Below are 15215 nucleotides of genomic sequence, written 5' to 3' on the forward strand. Positions count from 1 at the left end.
GAAGTGTGCGTTGCAGATTGAGTTTAAATTGTGCTGTTTAGACTCACTCTCACCCGCCTCCTATTTTCTGCTGAATTTAGAGAAGTGATGATGCTGAGATGACAACACATCTTTGAAGGACCTTATTATGGACCTTATTATCTGCTCGTCTTATGTTGTTTGGGTGAGAACAAATGCTGCCTCTATTGTATTGAAAGAAGATTAATCTCCCTAGCAGGATCAATAAAGGCAACAAATCTCTTCAATCGTACAGTAGCGAGCCTCATATTCACAGGTACTGGCCAGTTTGATTAGGTCTAATTTGATAACAATAACATAATTATTAATAATGCAAATAAGAAAAACCCAACGGGAGCTCTTTTGGTGTGTGGATCGTTCTTTTTCACTGTCATTTGATAACAATAACACACCTTCCCCAACCGTTCTGTGTAGGTGTACTACATCAGCAAGGCCACGCTGAAGGTGGCCAACAAGCAGTACATGACGCTGAAGAACGATTACGAGATGACGCTCCATGCTAACAGCTCCATCGTGCCGTGCGGTGACAGCCAGGGCATTCCCACCATGCAGTGCGACTTTGTGCCCATCGCCGAGCTGGAGAACAGAGACAAGGATGACATCATCGGTAAGGAGAGGAGGAGGGTGGGCAAGACACACAGGCAGCAGGATTCCAAGAGTTCTATTTTCGCCTTTCAGACTTAAGCACATTTTATACTTTAAGCCAGTGTTTCTCAAACTTTTTCAGACCAAGGACCACTTAAACCAATGAAAAAAACTTGGGGACCACCTAACTAACCAAAACATCCCCAAAAACAATAGGCCTACTACTTCAACTGTAAATTACAAATTACATGCTAATTAAATGACAAATAGCAGTACAATTAATCAAATTTTTGGCTTCCCACAATTATGAAAACAAGATAACCGATATAAAATATATATATATGTAATTTATTGTAGTTAGTCCATTTACCCTTTTTTTTTTACATTTATTTCTCCTGTTCAGTTCAAATATATTCAAAGTTCAAATAAAGTTTTTTCAAGTTCAATAAATGCACAATGTTGCCAAAGCCAAATAGGCTATCTTTTGCCATCTTCAAGTTGCATTCAGTGATGTTTTTGTGTTCAAATAAGTGTTAAATGGCTCTATATTCTGACAGCAATTACTGAATTAGAGTGTTTGGTCAGTAACTTGGAACTCCCAACCACCCGCTGTACTCTGTCTCTCTCCTGTAGCCCTGCAGGCAGAGTGGACGTATATCCGCAAGCGTAAGTCGTAGAGAGTCAGGGGTGGTGGCGTTGGATTCGGGGTGAAAAAATACATATAGTCTGTTATAGGCATCGTGATCTGACCTTGAGTTTCCCAGAAAATGTAAACATTTCTCTGATTGGATAGTGGGAGGTAAAAAAAAAGTAAAAAAATATAAATCTACTCACGGACCACTAGGGGGCTAAAACACTGCTTTAATCATTAAAGTTGAATGGAAATAGCGTCTCTGGCTCTCTGCATTTAAACTGATGCTATTTGTATGTGGGGTTGAAAAGGGAATCTGCAGAGGTTGTTGCGTACCTGCCAGGCAGCAAGCTCGGCGTTGGACAGATGAAGCCTACGTTGGAAGTGATAAAATCTGTAGTTCAAATTCAACTTTGTCATTCAAGCTATACAAGGCAAAGCAGAAATGAAATTACAATTGCATCCAGCTGACAAAATGCCATTCAGAACTACTGTACTACTAAAACTGACAATAAAGATAATAAAGTTAAAGCTATATAAATATACTATTATTGCACATACTAAGAGATAAAAAAAAAATTGCTGAATAAATAACAAAAATACACAATTTAATACAGTTAATACAATTTACCAACGATGGTATAAAATGGGTGTGAGTAGGTGTGCATGCGTAAACAAAGGGGGGTGGGGTGGGGGGGTATCCATGAAGTTACGGAGCCTGATGGCCTGTAGGGAAAAGCTCTTGCAGAACCTGGCCGACCTGTTCCTCGAATGGCCACTTGAGGCTGGCTCCAAAAGGGATTCATTCCCCGTTCACAACCATGTTAAAATGCCCGACTTTACAACAGGATTAAACATGTTTACAGCCTGGTTCGAAACGTGGTTTTGGTCTATATAGTAGGGCTGCCCCCTCCAGGTCGATTGGTCAATTGTTTGGTCGACGTGCTCTTGGTCGACGAGATTCACGTTGGTCGAGCAATCGCTGGTCTTAATAATTTCATAGGAGAAATTCAATTTCATAAAAATAAAAGTGATCCGGAACGAAGTAGCGTGCCGCGGAAGCAAGTTGCAACACGGACCTTTTCTAGAAGCACACAGGGAGTGATCCAGACTAGACCCATGGGCTACAGAGAGACAGGCTAACCATAGTTAGTCCAGCCGCTTTCACTCACAGTTCACAGTTGATACACTCCAACTCCGGTAATAGACAGGCTGTTATAAGATGTTACTGGAATAAATCGCAAAAGCTATCTAGCTATCTAGCTGTTATTTCTACCAACTAATGAACCATGCCACGTGTGCTAACGTTACATAACCATCACACAGGTTTTCTCTGAACTGAGCAGGTGGCCAGGTGTTGCATGTCACGCTGATCAGTCTGTCCATTCTGGTACACTGCAAAAAATAAAAACAAAAAAGTACACTGCAAAACACTTGCAACTCCCTGTTCTCGCGCCAACTCGTGCGAGCTGCGCAAGAACCACAAGATAGCGACGGCCACACTTTAGTCTAGGCTTCAAAACGGTTTGTTTTTGCCAGTGATTGTAGTCACATGTGCTTCCTGTTCCTCACTTCTTCTAGGTTGAGTTTTGTTGCAATATGATTTTTTTTTAAACACTGCCACCCTGTGTACAGCATTTCGATGCTACATACACATCAACACAGAAGTATAAAGACTTAAATGTAAGCATCACACATTCTTTACATGTGTGCTTTACATTACCGTAAATTCCGGACTATAAGCCGCGGCTTTTTTCCCGTTTTTTGGCCTTTTTTGCCCCCTGCGGCTTATATAACGGTGCGTCTTATCTATGGATTTTTTCCAAAAAAAAAAAAAAAATCTCTCTTTTTTAGCACTCTTTCTAACTATAAATCCACTTCTGTTTTAATTTCCTCTCTTGCCCTCTTTTAACAACATAACATAACATAACATAACACAACACAGTTAAGCAGAAAGAAAAAGACGAAGCAATCACGCCATGAATGAGGAAATGACTCACCTGCTGGAGGCTGGAGATACACGCTTGGGCTAAACTTTTACTCCGTGAAACACTATCGATTAAGTCCGACATCGCTCAGAGGTTTTGAGCAGCTTGAAAACAAGTTTGAAAACGTGCAGAAGTCCATCCACTCACTCACTAAAGAAACTAAGGCAACCGTGAACAGAGTTTATAATGCGGAAAAGCGCATCCGCGCACTGGAGGACAAAAACAACACAGTGAGTCCGAAAATGGATAAAATGCAAAATCGAAACCCTGCACACGCAGGTTGATGACTTAATCAGCAGGAGTAAAAGAAATAACATTCGCCTGATCAATGTAAAAGAGGAGCTGAGATTGGTGACATGGACGCTTTTGTGGCAAAATCCTGTGTTACATCCTGGACCTGAAGGAAGGCGAGAAACCACCAGAGGGACAGGGCACACCGGGCGCCTCGGCCACGTCCAGACCCCGGCCTGCCACCGAGGGCCATCTTCATCTGCCTACTCCGCTGGCCCGACCGTCAACTCATCCTCCAGGCTGCGGGGAAGAAGCCCCTCACCTGGGAGGGTACGCGCTTTTTCGTCGGCAGGACCTCTCCGCGTTGGTGCAACAGAAACGCGCAACATACAACAGCATCATCGAGTCAATGGATATCGCTTTGGCGTACTGTACCCAGCGAGACTCGTCATAACCAGACCGGACTATCTTTAGCACTCTTTCTAACTATAAATCCACTTCTGTTTTAATTTCCTCTCTTGCCCTCTTTTCACCACACCGCGGACACTGTGTGCCCAGCGGCGGAACAAGAGCTCAAAGTGAAACTGCCGAATATCTTTTGAGTTCGACTGGTCAATAGTACTGTGAGTAACTAAAATAAAAAAATAAAAAACGGAATTCTCTCTTCTTTAGCACTCTTTCTAACTATAAATCCACTTCTGTTTTAATTTCCTCTCTTGCCCTCTTTTCACCACACCGCGGACACTGTGTGCACTGTAAAAAAAACAAAAAATACCACAATGTGTGATTTTGTCTGGGGATTATTGACCTGACTTTTGTTTTGTTGAAATGTTAATAAATGGGAGCTTCCCCAAACAGCCTCTCTTTCCCGACAATCCCCTCTGTGCACGAAGCCTTAAATATGGTAATTAAACATCAAAACACCCGTGGCTTATAGACCGGTGCGGCTTATAGAAGAAAAAAATAGTCACCTTTGAAGGTGCGGCTTATAGACCGGTGCGTCTTATAGTCCGGAATTTACGGTACATGTATGTTGCCTTCGACTATTCTACGCACTTTACGGTGAGCACGTAGTGGTCCACTTTGAACTGGTGGGTTTTACATTTACATTACGTCATTTGGCAGATGCTTTTATCCAAAGCGACTTACAATAACACATTTTTGTCAGCAATAGAGCAATCAACTATGCAACACAGTCTATGACAACTACAACTTCTGAAAGGCATAGTGGTACAAGTTTAGTTTAGGTTAGTTTAGATTTATTTTTTTAAGAGAGAGAAAGAAGTTAGTTCTTTCACTTCCGGAAGGTCTCTCTAACCACTCAGTCAACCCTGCCACCCCAATAAATTAAAGGATATAGATATAGATAGTAAATCATTGAGGTGCATAGATAGGCCTGTGTCAAACAATAGTAGAGCCTGGAATACTACATTAGAACAGGGTCAAAGGGGAAGTTAATTCAGGCATACACTATAGAGGAGAGATAAAAAGAGGATCATGCTCATTCCACTGTTTTTATGAAGGTTAGTTGCGGTGCCTGGCCTCTCTGCCTCAGGTCAATGTCTTATCTCTGTGACAGGTCAATTGGGACCATCCTGGTATAGATTGGGGTTGAAATTGGCCGTTTAGGCGTGTTGACAGTCAGCCTCTGCTCAATGTTATTAGGGAGATAATGCACATGTGTGGCAGTGGTGACCTGATAATGTTTCTGAAGTTGGGAGATTGTTGTTGTAATTGTTAGTGTAATTCAGTGGTTCCCAACCTTGGGGTCGCCTGGAATTCAAATAGGGTCACCTGAAAAAAAAAAATATATATATATATATATATATATATATATATATATATATATATATATTTTTTTTTTTTTTTTTTTCATATATAATATATATATATATATATATTAGGGCTGTCAAACGATTAATTTTCTTAATCGCGATTAATCTTGCGATTAACTATAGTTAACTCATTGAGTGCCAGCCACTTTTGGAGAACGGACGCTCCCAGTGCCAGAGTTTCAGAGCGTTTTCAGTGATTTCTCGAGGCCCACAGAATATTGTGTGATATTACTATGTAAACACCGAACACGCCCAAAGAACGATGAGAGTCTATTGTATCATCAGCAAAAAAAGGTTTATTGATATAATTTTCCGTTCTTTAGTTATCAGCCGGAGAAGATAGGTTGATTTCAGCAAAAACAGGCGTTTCAGACTAGAAGCTGAGATAATCAGCCTTTTGTGAAATGAAACATTTCAAGCACATCACTGACTCTGAAGCTAATATTTTCTGATGTAGTGACACCTCAAAAATAATTTCCTTCAATAAAAGAGCGAAAACAAAGGAATTTTGTTTGGCAAAATTATATTTTTTAGCTGCAACCAGCAGCGCTGGCCCCTGCGTGCGCAGACCCTACACTTTCTTGCTGGTCTTGATTTACTGCTGGTGGGCATCAGATATTCTAGCTTGCCAATCTGTCCATCGAGCCTGCTGTCTGGGTCTGTCTGGGTCGGTGTTGTATGCTGCCCTGCGTGCCCCACCCCCCTCGACTGCAAACCCCTCCTCCGTGGGTGTGTCTCTGGTGGCTCTGGTGGCTCTGTGCTGCGTTTGCTCTGCACTGAAAACCCAGCTTTTTCACAGCGTTCCGCGTGTATTTGTCACCGGCTCCCAGCGCTTCCAACTGAGAATAATAACAACTCCACAACTAATCATGTGGACAGGCTATCGCAGCGGAGACGGAGGGGCTCAATTGTGGCAGCAGATTGGCTGCTGCAGGCACAGCTAACGTTATGCTTCATGCATATCGATGCATACCGATGCGGTTTCCGTGTCCCCACGGCTGCTTCTCTGTTTTTTTCCTCACCTTTCTCTAATCTGGAGAGCACTGTCGCCACCTAATGGGTCCGTAAAATAGCTTTTACACATTCAACATCCACCATACTTTCACAGGAGATGCATCTGGCTTTGATCCACGTCCCACCGTCAAAAAACGCAATTGACGACTTTAGTCGTCATTGGCACTCAACGTTACTATTTGAATTGACGACTATAGTCGTCATTGGCACTCAATGAGTTAATCGCGATTAATCACATTTTTCTATTGCATGTTTAAAATGCCAATATTTTGCATTTCAAAGCATTTTTAATTCGATATAAATAATTCTTACCAGTGTGTCGTGATTGGGAATCAAATTAATGCAAATGTGTGCAATGTAGACAGGAGGTAACAATGTCTACAAAATATATCTTGAATAGAAAATAAATGCACAATTGTAAACAGTGCAGTACACGCTCCAGAACCAATACTTCCGGCGGCGGCGCTGTGGAGCAGTCGAATCCCAAAATGACACAGCCGAAGAAGACTGTGTCTGAGCTAAAAACTTTGGCACTTCCATGTGAATAATGGCTCGGTATTAGAAACTATTGATAACATGTATATCGCGTGAAGCCATTGGAGCCGACCTCCCAGTGGCTAGAGGACCCGCGCATCCGAGACTCTGAAGGGAGAATGACTGATAAGTCTCACGTTGAGGCGACGCTAGCTGTTCCGGTATGCTTAGCTTTTAGGTGATAGCTCAAACTCGATGTACTTCAGTGATATTTTAATTCCGTTTTACACAAGGTGCAAACTACTGTTGACTTGTCCACTGTGCCATTTGGGACTTTTTTAAAGTAAAACGAGTCATTTAGAAGCGTGTTGCTGTCCATGCCTGCAACAGCAGGAGACAGGAAACCGCTGCGACCGGCTTGACTACAAGTACGGGTATGTTGAAGGGACAAAATAGCGGCATGCGATTAACGCGATAAAAAAAATGCGTTATGGTCGGCCCTTAAAGGTCCCAATTCGTGCAGCTGTAACCTCTTAAAAACGTGTGTCTCTGGTCCATAAAACATGATTCTGGATTAATCTGTCGAAAATATAGCAACCCCGTTTGTTGTGACGGAGTTCTCACTTCCTCATCTCGTCGCTTCCCAAGAATGGCCTGTTTCTATAATATATTCAGAACTAACAGTTCCCATTGGCCGCTGAGGGAGAGCCCGCCCCAGGCTCCCAGCGGCCAATCAGATTAGCGTCTGTGGACCAGCACGCTAGGTTGCGAGTTATCGTTAACTTAACGGTACTACGCTAAAGAGGACATCTCAAAATGCCTAGACTTACCGAATGCACCTCTGCAGTTGCTGGATCACGTACAGTTGGCGTCGCTCCAGCTAGAAGTGTTAATTTTGTGGCTATAGACTAAATTGTGCAGGTAGCTTGTGTGAGAGAGACCCGCGCAGTATGCAGGAGGAAGCTAGTGACGTCCCAATTCCCCCAGATTCCCCTCTGGGCAAACGAAGCGTTTGGGGGTGTGGCTTGGAGGAGACTGCAGGGGGACGCTGGATAGGGACAAATCCAACTGTGGCAGTTCTGAGCGTGTGACCACTCATTACAGGGAGGGCTGACAGCAGTATATATGCATTTACAAGTAAAAACAGCTTTTGCACGGAATGGGACCTTTAACTAATTCATGGCCAAAGACGTCTTTGACGTGTTATCAGGAATAGCCCAGAGGGCCAATGACGTGTTTGACGTGTTTTTGTTTTTATTAGTACAGCGTGTAGTTCAAAGACTTCCCCAGCCTGTGACATGTTATCAGGTCCCTAGCCTCAAAGGCAAGCCGACAACACGTTATCAAACACATACCGCAGCTGTTGTTTTGAAATGGAAGAGGAGGAGAAAACGGAGAAACGCCATTGAAACACCCCTCGGCGCGCTGCGCTGGTCGCCTCTGCTGCAGGGCGAACCTGTTGTTCGCGGTAGTCAAACCAACATGATCGATCCGGTTCCAGCGCCTGGTCCCAAAGCCAAGCCGACCCCGTTCCTGTGTCGCAGCATTCGTCCCAGCCCGAACGAGAGGAGGAAAACGATGCAGAGGCAGAGGAGGCTAGACGCTGATCTCAGACCAGTTTGGTGTTCCCCTCTGCTAATTTGCGGGGCGATCAGTAGTGTTCCCTGGGAAGAGGTGCGATCCAGCAGCAGCTGTGGACAGAACTCTCTCTCTGTGTGTGTGTGTGTGTGTGTGTGTGTCTGTGTGTCTGTCTGTCTGTCTGTCTGTCTGTCTGTCTGTCTGTGTGTCTGTCTGCACACTCACTCACACTGAGTAAACTGTATTGTTGAATGTAAAAAAAGCACTTCATGTATATATATTAGGGGTGTCACAATATATCGTCCCACGAAATTTCGCGATAGTAAAACGTCACGATATGTATCGTTGAGATGAAATCTCATATCGCAAAAAAAAAAAAAAAAATTTTTTTTTTTTTTTTTTAAATAGACTAAGAAACGTCTTTGTTTGTTGAAGTTCAATGTGTGGAAAGTAGTTCAGTTGAACAAGTCTCTGAAGAGACACATGAGAAGTTATACAGGAGAGAAACCATTCAATTGAGTTTCTGGCAAAACTGTTTACTTGACAGGAAAAACTGAAGATGCATAAAAAATAGATTAAGAAAAGTCTTGTTGTTTGAGTTTGAAGAAAAACTGAAGATGCATAATGAGAATTTATACTGCTGAGAAACCTTTTAGTTCAAAGTAAATCTAAGTGACGGTGTAACTCATTCTATTTCAAGATAAGCCTTATCTCCAATCTCATGTTTTTTCTAGTTGTTATTGTAATAACAATTTCCCACAACAGCATGTTTTGTATTTGTGCATTTCAAATAAAATACTACTTTTCCAGTCATATATTGTCATTATTCAAGTTTAAAAAAATATTGTTAAAATCGTATCGTATCGTATCGTTATCGTGAACCCAGTATCGTGATACGTATCGTATCGTGAACTGAGTGTATCGTGACACCCCTAATATATATATATATATATATATTTTTTTTTGTCATTTGTGTCATAACGAATAATATTTACATGTCTGATGTAGGGATGGGCATCGAATTTCGAATTTTCGAATAATCGTTATTATCAAGGTCGACTTTTATTATTGAAATTCGAAATTCGATTTTTTTTTTTTTTTTTTTTTTTTTTTTAGTGAAATGTTGCATTGTCTCCCCTGATTCTAAGTATAGTCAAATCACTTGGTTTGAGCAAGTAAAACAATTTTTATAAGCATTTTAAGCAAGGTTTATGGAAAAATGAATGGCAGATGAAATCCTATGAAGAGGGAAAGGGGGTGACTTTGGCACCCCTTTGGCACTCAGACCTGAGCCTACTAAATATTTAATGAACCACTCATGATTGTCAAAACTGTTTTTTATTTTCGAAAATGTCAATGTCATGTAACATGTTCTTTACTTCAGTGGTGCAATGCTTGTTTGAGCTAAAAATCCACAGCAGAAGCTTTTTATATTAATTAATAAAGCCGTAGACTTAGAATCAGGGGAGACAATGCAACATTTCACTCACAAAAAAAAAAAAAATTTTTTTTTTACATTTTTTTTTTCGAATTTCGAATTTCGAATTAAATTCGAATTTGGCCAGCGAATTTCGAATAGTGTTTTTGCTAGAAATGCCCATCCCTAGTCTGATGTCAATACAGTTCAAAATAAAATAATTGAGAGCGAGTTCTGCCTGAGATTGTGTATTTTACAAAAATGGCCTTTTCTCCTGTTTGTCTTCTCAGAGAGACCTTTTTGGTGAAAACAGGGTGTATATACTGTAAATGGCTATAAGTAGAGTACAGAACATGCTAAAAGCTCACTTTTTTTTTCCTGGTGAACCCAGAGACGTACATCTTCATTTTGAGGTATTGCAAAAGTTTTTCACACTTTTTCACATCAAAAGTTCATTTTTCAAGATTTCATTGATAACAGTAATGTACAGTTTGCTGACGTCACCTAGTACTATCAAATTTCTACGCCATTTCAACCAATCATATCACGACATGCAGCTGTCAATCAAATCTTCATTTCAGGATAATTTTCTCTTCCAAATGAAGTAGAAAATGGCGCCTAGTGCCTGTCATCTGGCAGAATTCCTATCCCATAAACAAACTACTAACTTGGCCAATTGTTGGAAACATGAACAAAAAACAAAAACTATAATGTCTAAGAATGCAAAGAAATGTAACTGGCTCGTTAAAACGAGCATTCCAGGGATATCGTATTTACAGCAGCGATAATGGTGCGCGCATCCGAGAGCTTGGTTGTCAGGGGTCGCACCTCGGAGATTCCAGGCCGACGGGCTGCACTCTCCGCTCGGCAACACGAAGGCAGCTGGCTGCCTGCGGGTTGCTGACATCCACTCCTCCCGTCAAAAGGCTCTTCCCGAGGGGAGCGCCACAACACACTGAATCGCACTCGATTTGGAGGCTGAACATGCCAGGATTGGCCAAAGCCCAATCCAGTCCCCAGAATTGTCAAATAAAATCATCGACATGATACTATGACCCGCCTCTCAGCCTGTCATCTTAGACAAACTATGTTTTCAGTCTGAAACGGACTCATATGCACGTGACGAACGGGTTCAGTTCGACTTTAAAGTCAGAATTCTCAGATTAAAGTCAGAATTCTGCTGGAAAAAAGAAGCATAATATGACATCACTGACGATGTCACTGATGACATCATCAATGGTGTACCGGAATTCGAATGTCGCGGTCCCTAGATTTTTGCGACGTCAAAGTAGGGTCACGACCAGCGCAGAGACCTTGGTTCAATTCCCGGTACTTCCGGCTTGGTCAGACGCTCCTACAGAAACAGTTGGCCGGTGGGGGGAAGCCGGTGGGGTATGAGTCCTGGTCATGGGCACTAATGCCTCCTCTGGTTGGGGAGGGCAAGTGGGGGGAATAGCGTGATCCTCCCATGGGCTACATCCTGCCGGTGAAACTCCTGACCGTCAGGTAAAAAGAAGCGGCTGGAGACTGCACATGTATGGAGGAAGCATGTGCTAGTCTACAACTCTCCCCAGTACAATTGGGGAGAAAATAGGAGGGGGGGGGAATGATGCAGTCAACATATTATGACCTGGATAACATGTACTGTAAACAGTACCAGTTAGTGTGGACATACCACATTTTTCTTTATTTTTAGTATTTCCCAGATCTTTTGAATGATAGTCAAAACGATCTTATATTTTAGATTCTTTAAAGTAGCCACCTTTTGCCTTGATCGAAAGGCTTCTGAAAGAAATGCATACATATGAAAAGGGAGGAAATTCAACCTGTATCTATATATCACAGCTTACAACACAGGGAGTCTACGCTACTGGTACTTCTATTATATTCATAATATTTGCTGTTGTATTCAATACAAATAATATTAATCTATTTTAAAATCTACAACAACTATAGCCTCATCTTTGTCTAAAATTAGAGATTCATCTGTTGAACAAACCTTGTTACATTATGCTCTGTGGTATTCCTTCACACTGCAGCCATTTCTCTCTTTGTAGCTTTGGTAATGACTTTCTACTTACTGAGGTGATGTGGAAGAGGTTGAACTTGGGAAGTTGTAGCTGATTGTCTATTTAGGAAAAATATGTCCATATACAATATATGAATTTGTACTTTATTTATGAGTAATAGCAATAGATTTTTTTTTGTCACTGTTCACATGAAAGTATAAGAGAGAGGCAGTGTACCACAGGTTGAGAACCACTGGAAACAGATTTCAAAGCATCTACAGTAATATAATGCATTAAACCTTTTGATCAAAATGGCTGTAAGATCATGACAAATAGTTCATTCAATCAAGTGTGACCAAACTTGTGACTTGGTCTGCAGCAGCACTATGTCATATGTGTCATCAGTTGTGTCTCCATTTCCTCATTCTCCATCCCTCTCCTCCGCTCTTATCTCCTCTCTCTCCTCTTCTCTCCTCTCTTATCTCCTCCTCTCTTATCTCCTCCTCTCTTCTCCTCTCCTCTCCTCTCCTCTCCTCTCTTCTCCTCTCCTCTCCTCTCCTCCGCTCTCCTCTCTTCTCCTCTCCTCTCCTCCCCTCCGCTCTCCTCTCCTCTGCTCCCCTCCCCTCTCCTGTCCTCTCCTCCGCTCACCTCTCCTCTGCTCCCCTCCCCTCTCCTCTCCTCTCCCCTCCTCTCCTCTCCTCTCCTCTGCTCCCCTCCCCTCTCCTCTCCTCTCCTCTCCTCTGCTCCCCTCCCCTCTCCTCTCCTCTCCTCCGCTCACCTCTCCTCTGCTCCCCTCCCCTCTCCTCTCCTCTCCCCTCCTCTGCTCCCCTCTCCTCTCCTCTCCTCTCCTCTCCTCTCCTCTCCTCTCCTCTCCTCTCCTCTCCTCTCCTCCCCTCCCCTCTCCTCTCCTCTCCTCTCCTCTGCTCCCCTCCCCTCTCCTCTCCTCTCCCCTCCGCTGTCCTCCGCTCTCCTCTCCTCTCCTCCCCTCTGCTCTCCTCTCCTCTGCTCTCCTCTCCTCTTCTCTCCTCCCCTCTGCTCTCCTCTGCTCTCCTCCCCTCTGCTCTCCTCTCCTCTGCTCTCCTCTCCTCCCCTCTGCTCTCCTCTCCTCCCCTCCTCTGCTCTCCTCCCCTCTGCTCTCCTCTCCTCCCCTCCCCTCCCCTCTCCTCTCCCCTCCTCTGCTCTCCTCTCCTCCCCTCCCCTCTCTCCCCTCCTCCGCTCTCCTCCCCTCTGCTCCCCTCCCCTCTGCTCTCCTCTCCTCTCCTCCGCTCTCCTCTCCTCCCCTCCCCTCCCCTCTCCTCTCCCCTCCTCTGCTCTCCTCCCCTCCCCTCTCTCCTCTCCTCCGTTCTCCTCTCCTCCCCTCCTCTCCCCTCCTCTCCTCTCCTCTCCTCCCCTCCCCTCTCTCCTCTCCTCCGCTCTCCTCCCCTCTCCTCTCCCCTCCTCTCCTCTGCTCCCCTCCCCTCTCCTCTCCTCTCCTCTCCTCTCCTCTCCTCTCCTCTCCTCTCCTCTCCTCTGCTCCCCTCCCCTCTCCTCTCCTCTCCTCTCCTCTCCTCTCCTCTCCTCTGCTCCCCTCCCCTCTCCTCTCCTCTCCCCTCCGCTGTCCTCCGCTCTCCTCTCCTCTCCTCCCCTCTGCTCTCCTCTCCTCTCCTCTCCTCTTCTCTCCTCCCCTCTGCTCTCCTCTGCTCTCCTCCCCTCTGCTCTCCTCTCCTCTGCTCTCCTCTCCTCCCCTCTGCTCTCCTCTCCTCCCCTCCTCTGCTCTCCTCCCCTCTGCTCTCCTCTCCTCCGCTCTCCTCTCCTCCCCTCCCCTCCCCTCTCCTCTCCCCTCCTCTGCTCTCCTCTCCTCCCCTCCCCTCTCTCCCCTCCTCCGCTCTCCTCCTCTCTGCTCCCCTCCCCTCTGCTCTCCTCTCCTCTCCTCCTCTCTCCTCTCCTCCCCTCCCCTCCCCTCTCCTCTCCCCTCCTCTGCTCTCCTCCCCTCCCCTCTCTCCTCTCCTCCGTTCTCCTCTCCTCCCCTCCTCTCCCCTCCTCTCCTCTCCTCCCCTCCCCTCTCTCCTCTCCTCCGCTCTCCTCCCCTCTCCTCTCCCCTCCTCTCCTCTGCTCTCCTCTCCTCTCCCCTCCTCTCCTCTCCCCTCCTCTCCTCTGCTCTCCTCTCCTCTCCCCTCCTCTCCTCTCCTCTCCTCTGCTCTCCTCTCCTCTCCTCCCCTCTCCTCTCCTTCTCCTCTCCTCTGGTCTCCTCTCCTTTGTTAAATATGGGATTATGACATGGTAATGAAACTGTTGGCCTGTTCCTGTGCTGATAATGGAGTTCAGAGGTGGATGACATTGTCTCAATCATAATGGAATTAAGGAGGGCTGAGGGAGCAGAGACAGAGCAAAGGGACGAATAGGGAAGGAAGGGGTGAGTGGGAAAGTTTAGAAAAAGGTTAGTGGAGGTAAGAGACGGGGAGATGAAGTTTAGAGAATGACAGTTTCACATAATTAACATGATTCTTTCATTTCCCTCCGCTCACGCACACAAAACATCTCTACCTCCATGTCTCTGTGATGCATTTCCCCTATCGTTATTGTCCCTGTCCATAGTTTCTTTGACTTTGACTAGTGCCCCTCAGTGGCAGAGAAAAAGTACTATGCTACTTCCGCACAAAAGCAAGTTGAAAGCAAGTTGAAAAAGCGACTTATCGACTTTTATGCCAAAAAACGAGCTGACAAAGAATTAAGAGTGGGGTGCGCAGGTCCGACTGGTGCGTGAGGTTCTGGAGGGGGGTCTCAGCCCGAGGTGTTGGACCCGGGCAAGGTGAGGGAAAAGCCGGGTAGGGGTGGTGGGCTGGTTAGGGTTAGGTATTGGGTTCGGGGTAGGGATAGCCGGATAGCCGAGTTACAACACGTGACTTTCAAGCCAGGGGCCTCAGGTTCAAATCTTCCACCAGGTTATAATTTTACCCAACTCCGAGACGGGGCTGTTATTCACACGAACGCTGGAGGTCGCTTAACGTTGAAACGTGATTTCAGGTCGTATTCAGCTGCTTGTAAAAACGACGTCTTGGGTCTTATCCACTTGGAGGGCAGTCTCAGAAAGGTTATTGGTCATGGGCCAACTTAGAAGTGATTCACTTTCCATGCTGGCCAAAAGGGGGTGCTGTAATGGGCGTTTTCAATCACAAAAAGGTGCCTAACTTCCAAACGGATTCACCTACTGTAACACCATGAAACATTGTGTAGATAAGTAGGTCATGGGCCAATTTAGAACTGATTAACTTTCAACACTCATTGGCCAAAAGGGGGCGCTGTAATGGGCGTGTTCAATCACAAAAATGCACTTAACACGGATTAATGTACAGTAACACGGATTCATGTACAGTAACACGGATTCATGTACAGTAACGCCACAACATTTTGCAGAAAGTTTGGTCATGTGCCAAGGATGAACTGATTAACTTGCCA

At 44.7% G+C, this 15215-nt stretch overlaps 1 protein-coding gene across 2 annotated transcripts in view; it reads left to right on the forward strand.

Moving 5' to 3' along the window:
* LOC310778117 (replication protein A 70 kDa DNA-binding subunit-like) overlaps nt 1-15215 on the forward strand; it is a 167660-nt gene that overhangs the window by 73468 nt on the left and 78977 nt on the right. For both annotated transcript variants that reach the window (XM_083638457.1, XM_083638458.1), the window contains exon 10: nt 433-625. In XM_083638457.1, the coding sequence (XP_083494583.1) occupies nt 433-625 (193 nt within the window). The remainder of the gene's footprint in view (nt 1-432; nt 626-15215) is intronic.

The sequence above is a fragment of the Poromitra crassiceps genome (genome assembly GCF_964638095.1).
Source record: "Poromitra crassiceps genome assembly, chromosome: 1".
NCBI lineage: Eukaryota > Metazoa > Chordata > Actinopteri > Beryciformes > Melamphaidae > Poromitra > Poromitra crassiceps.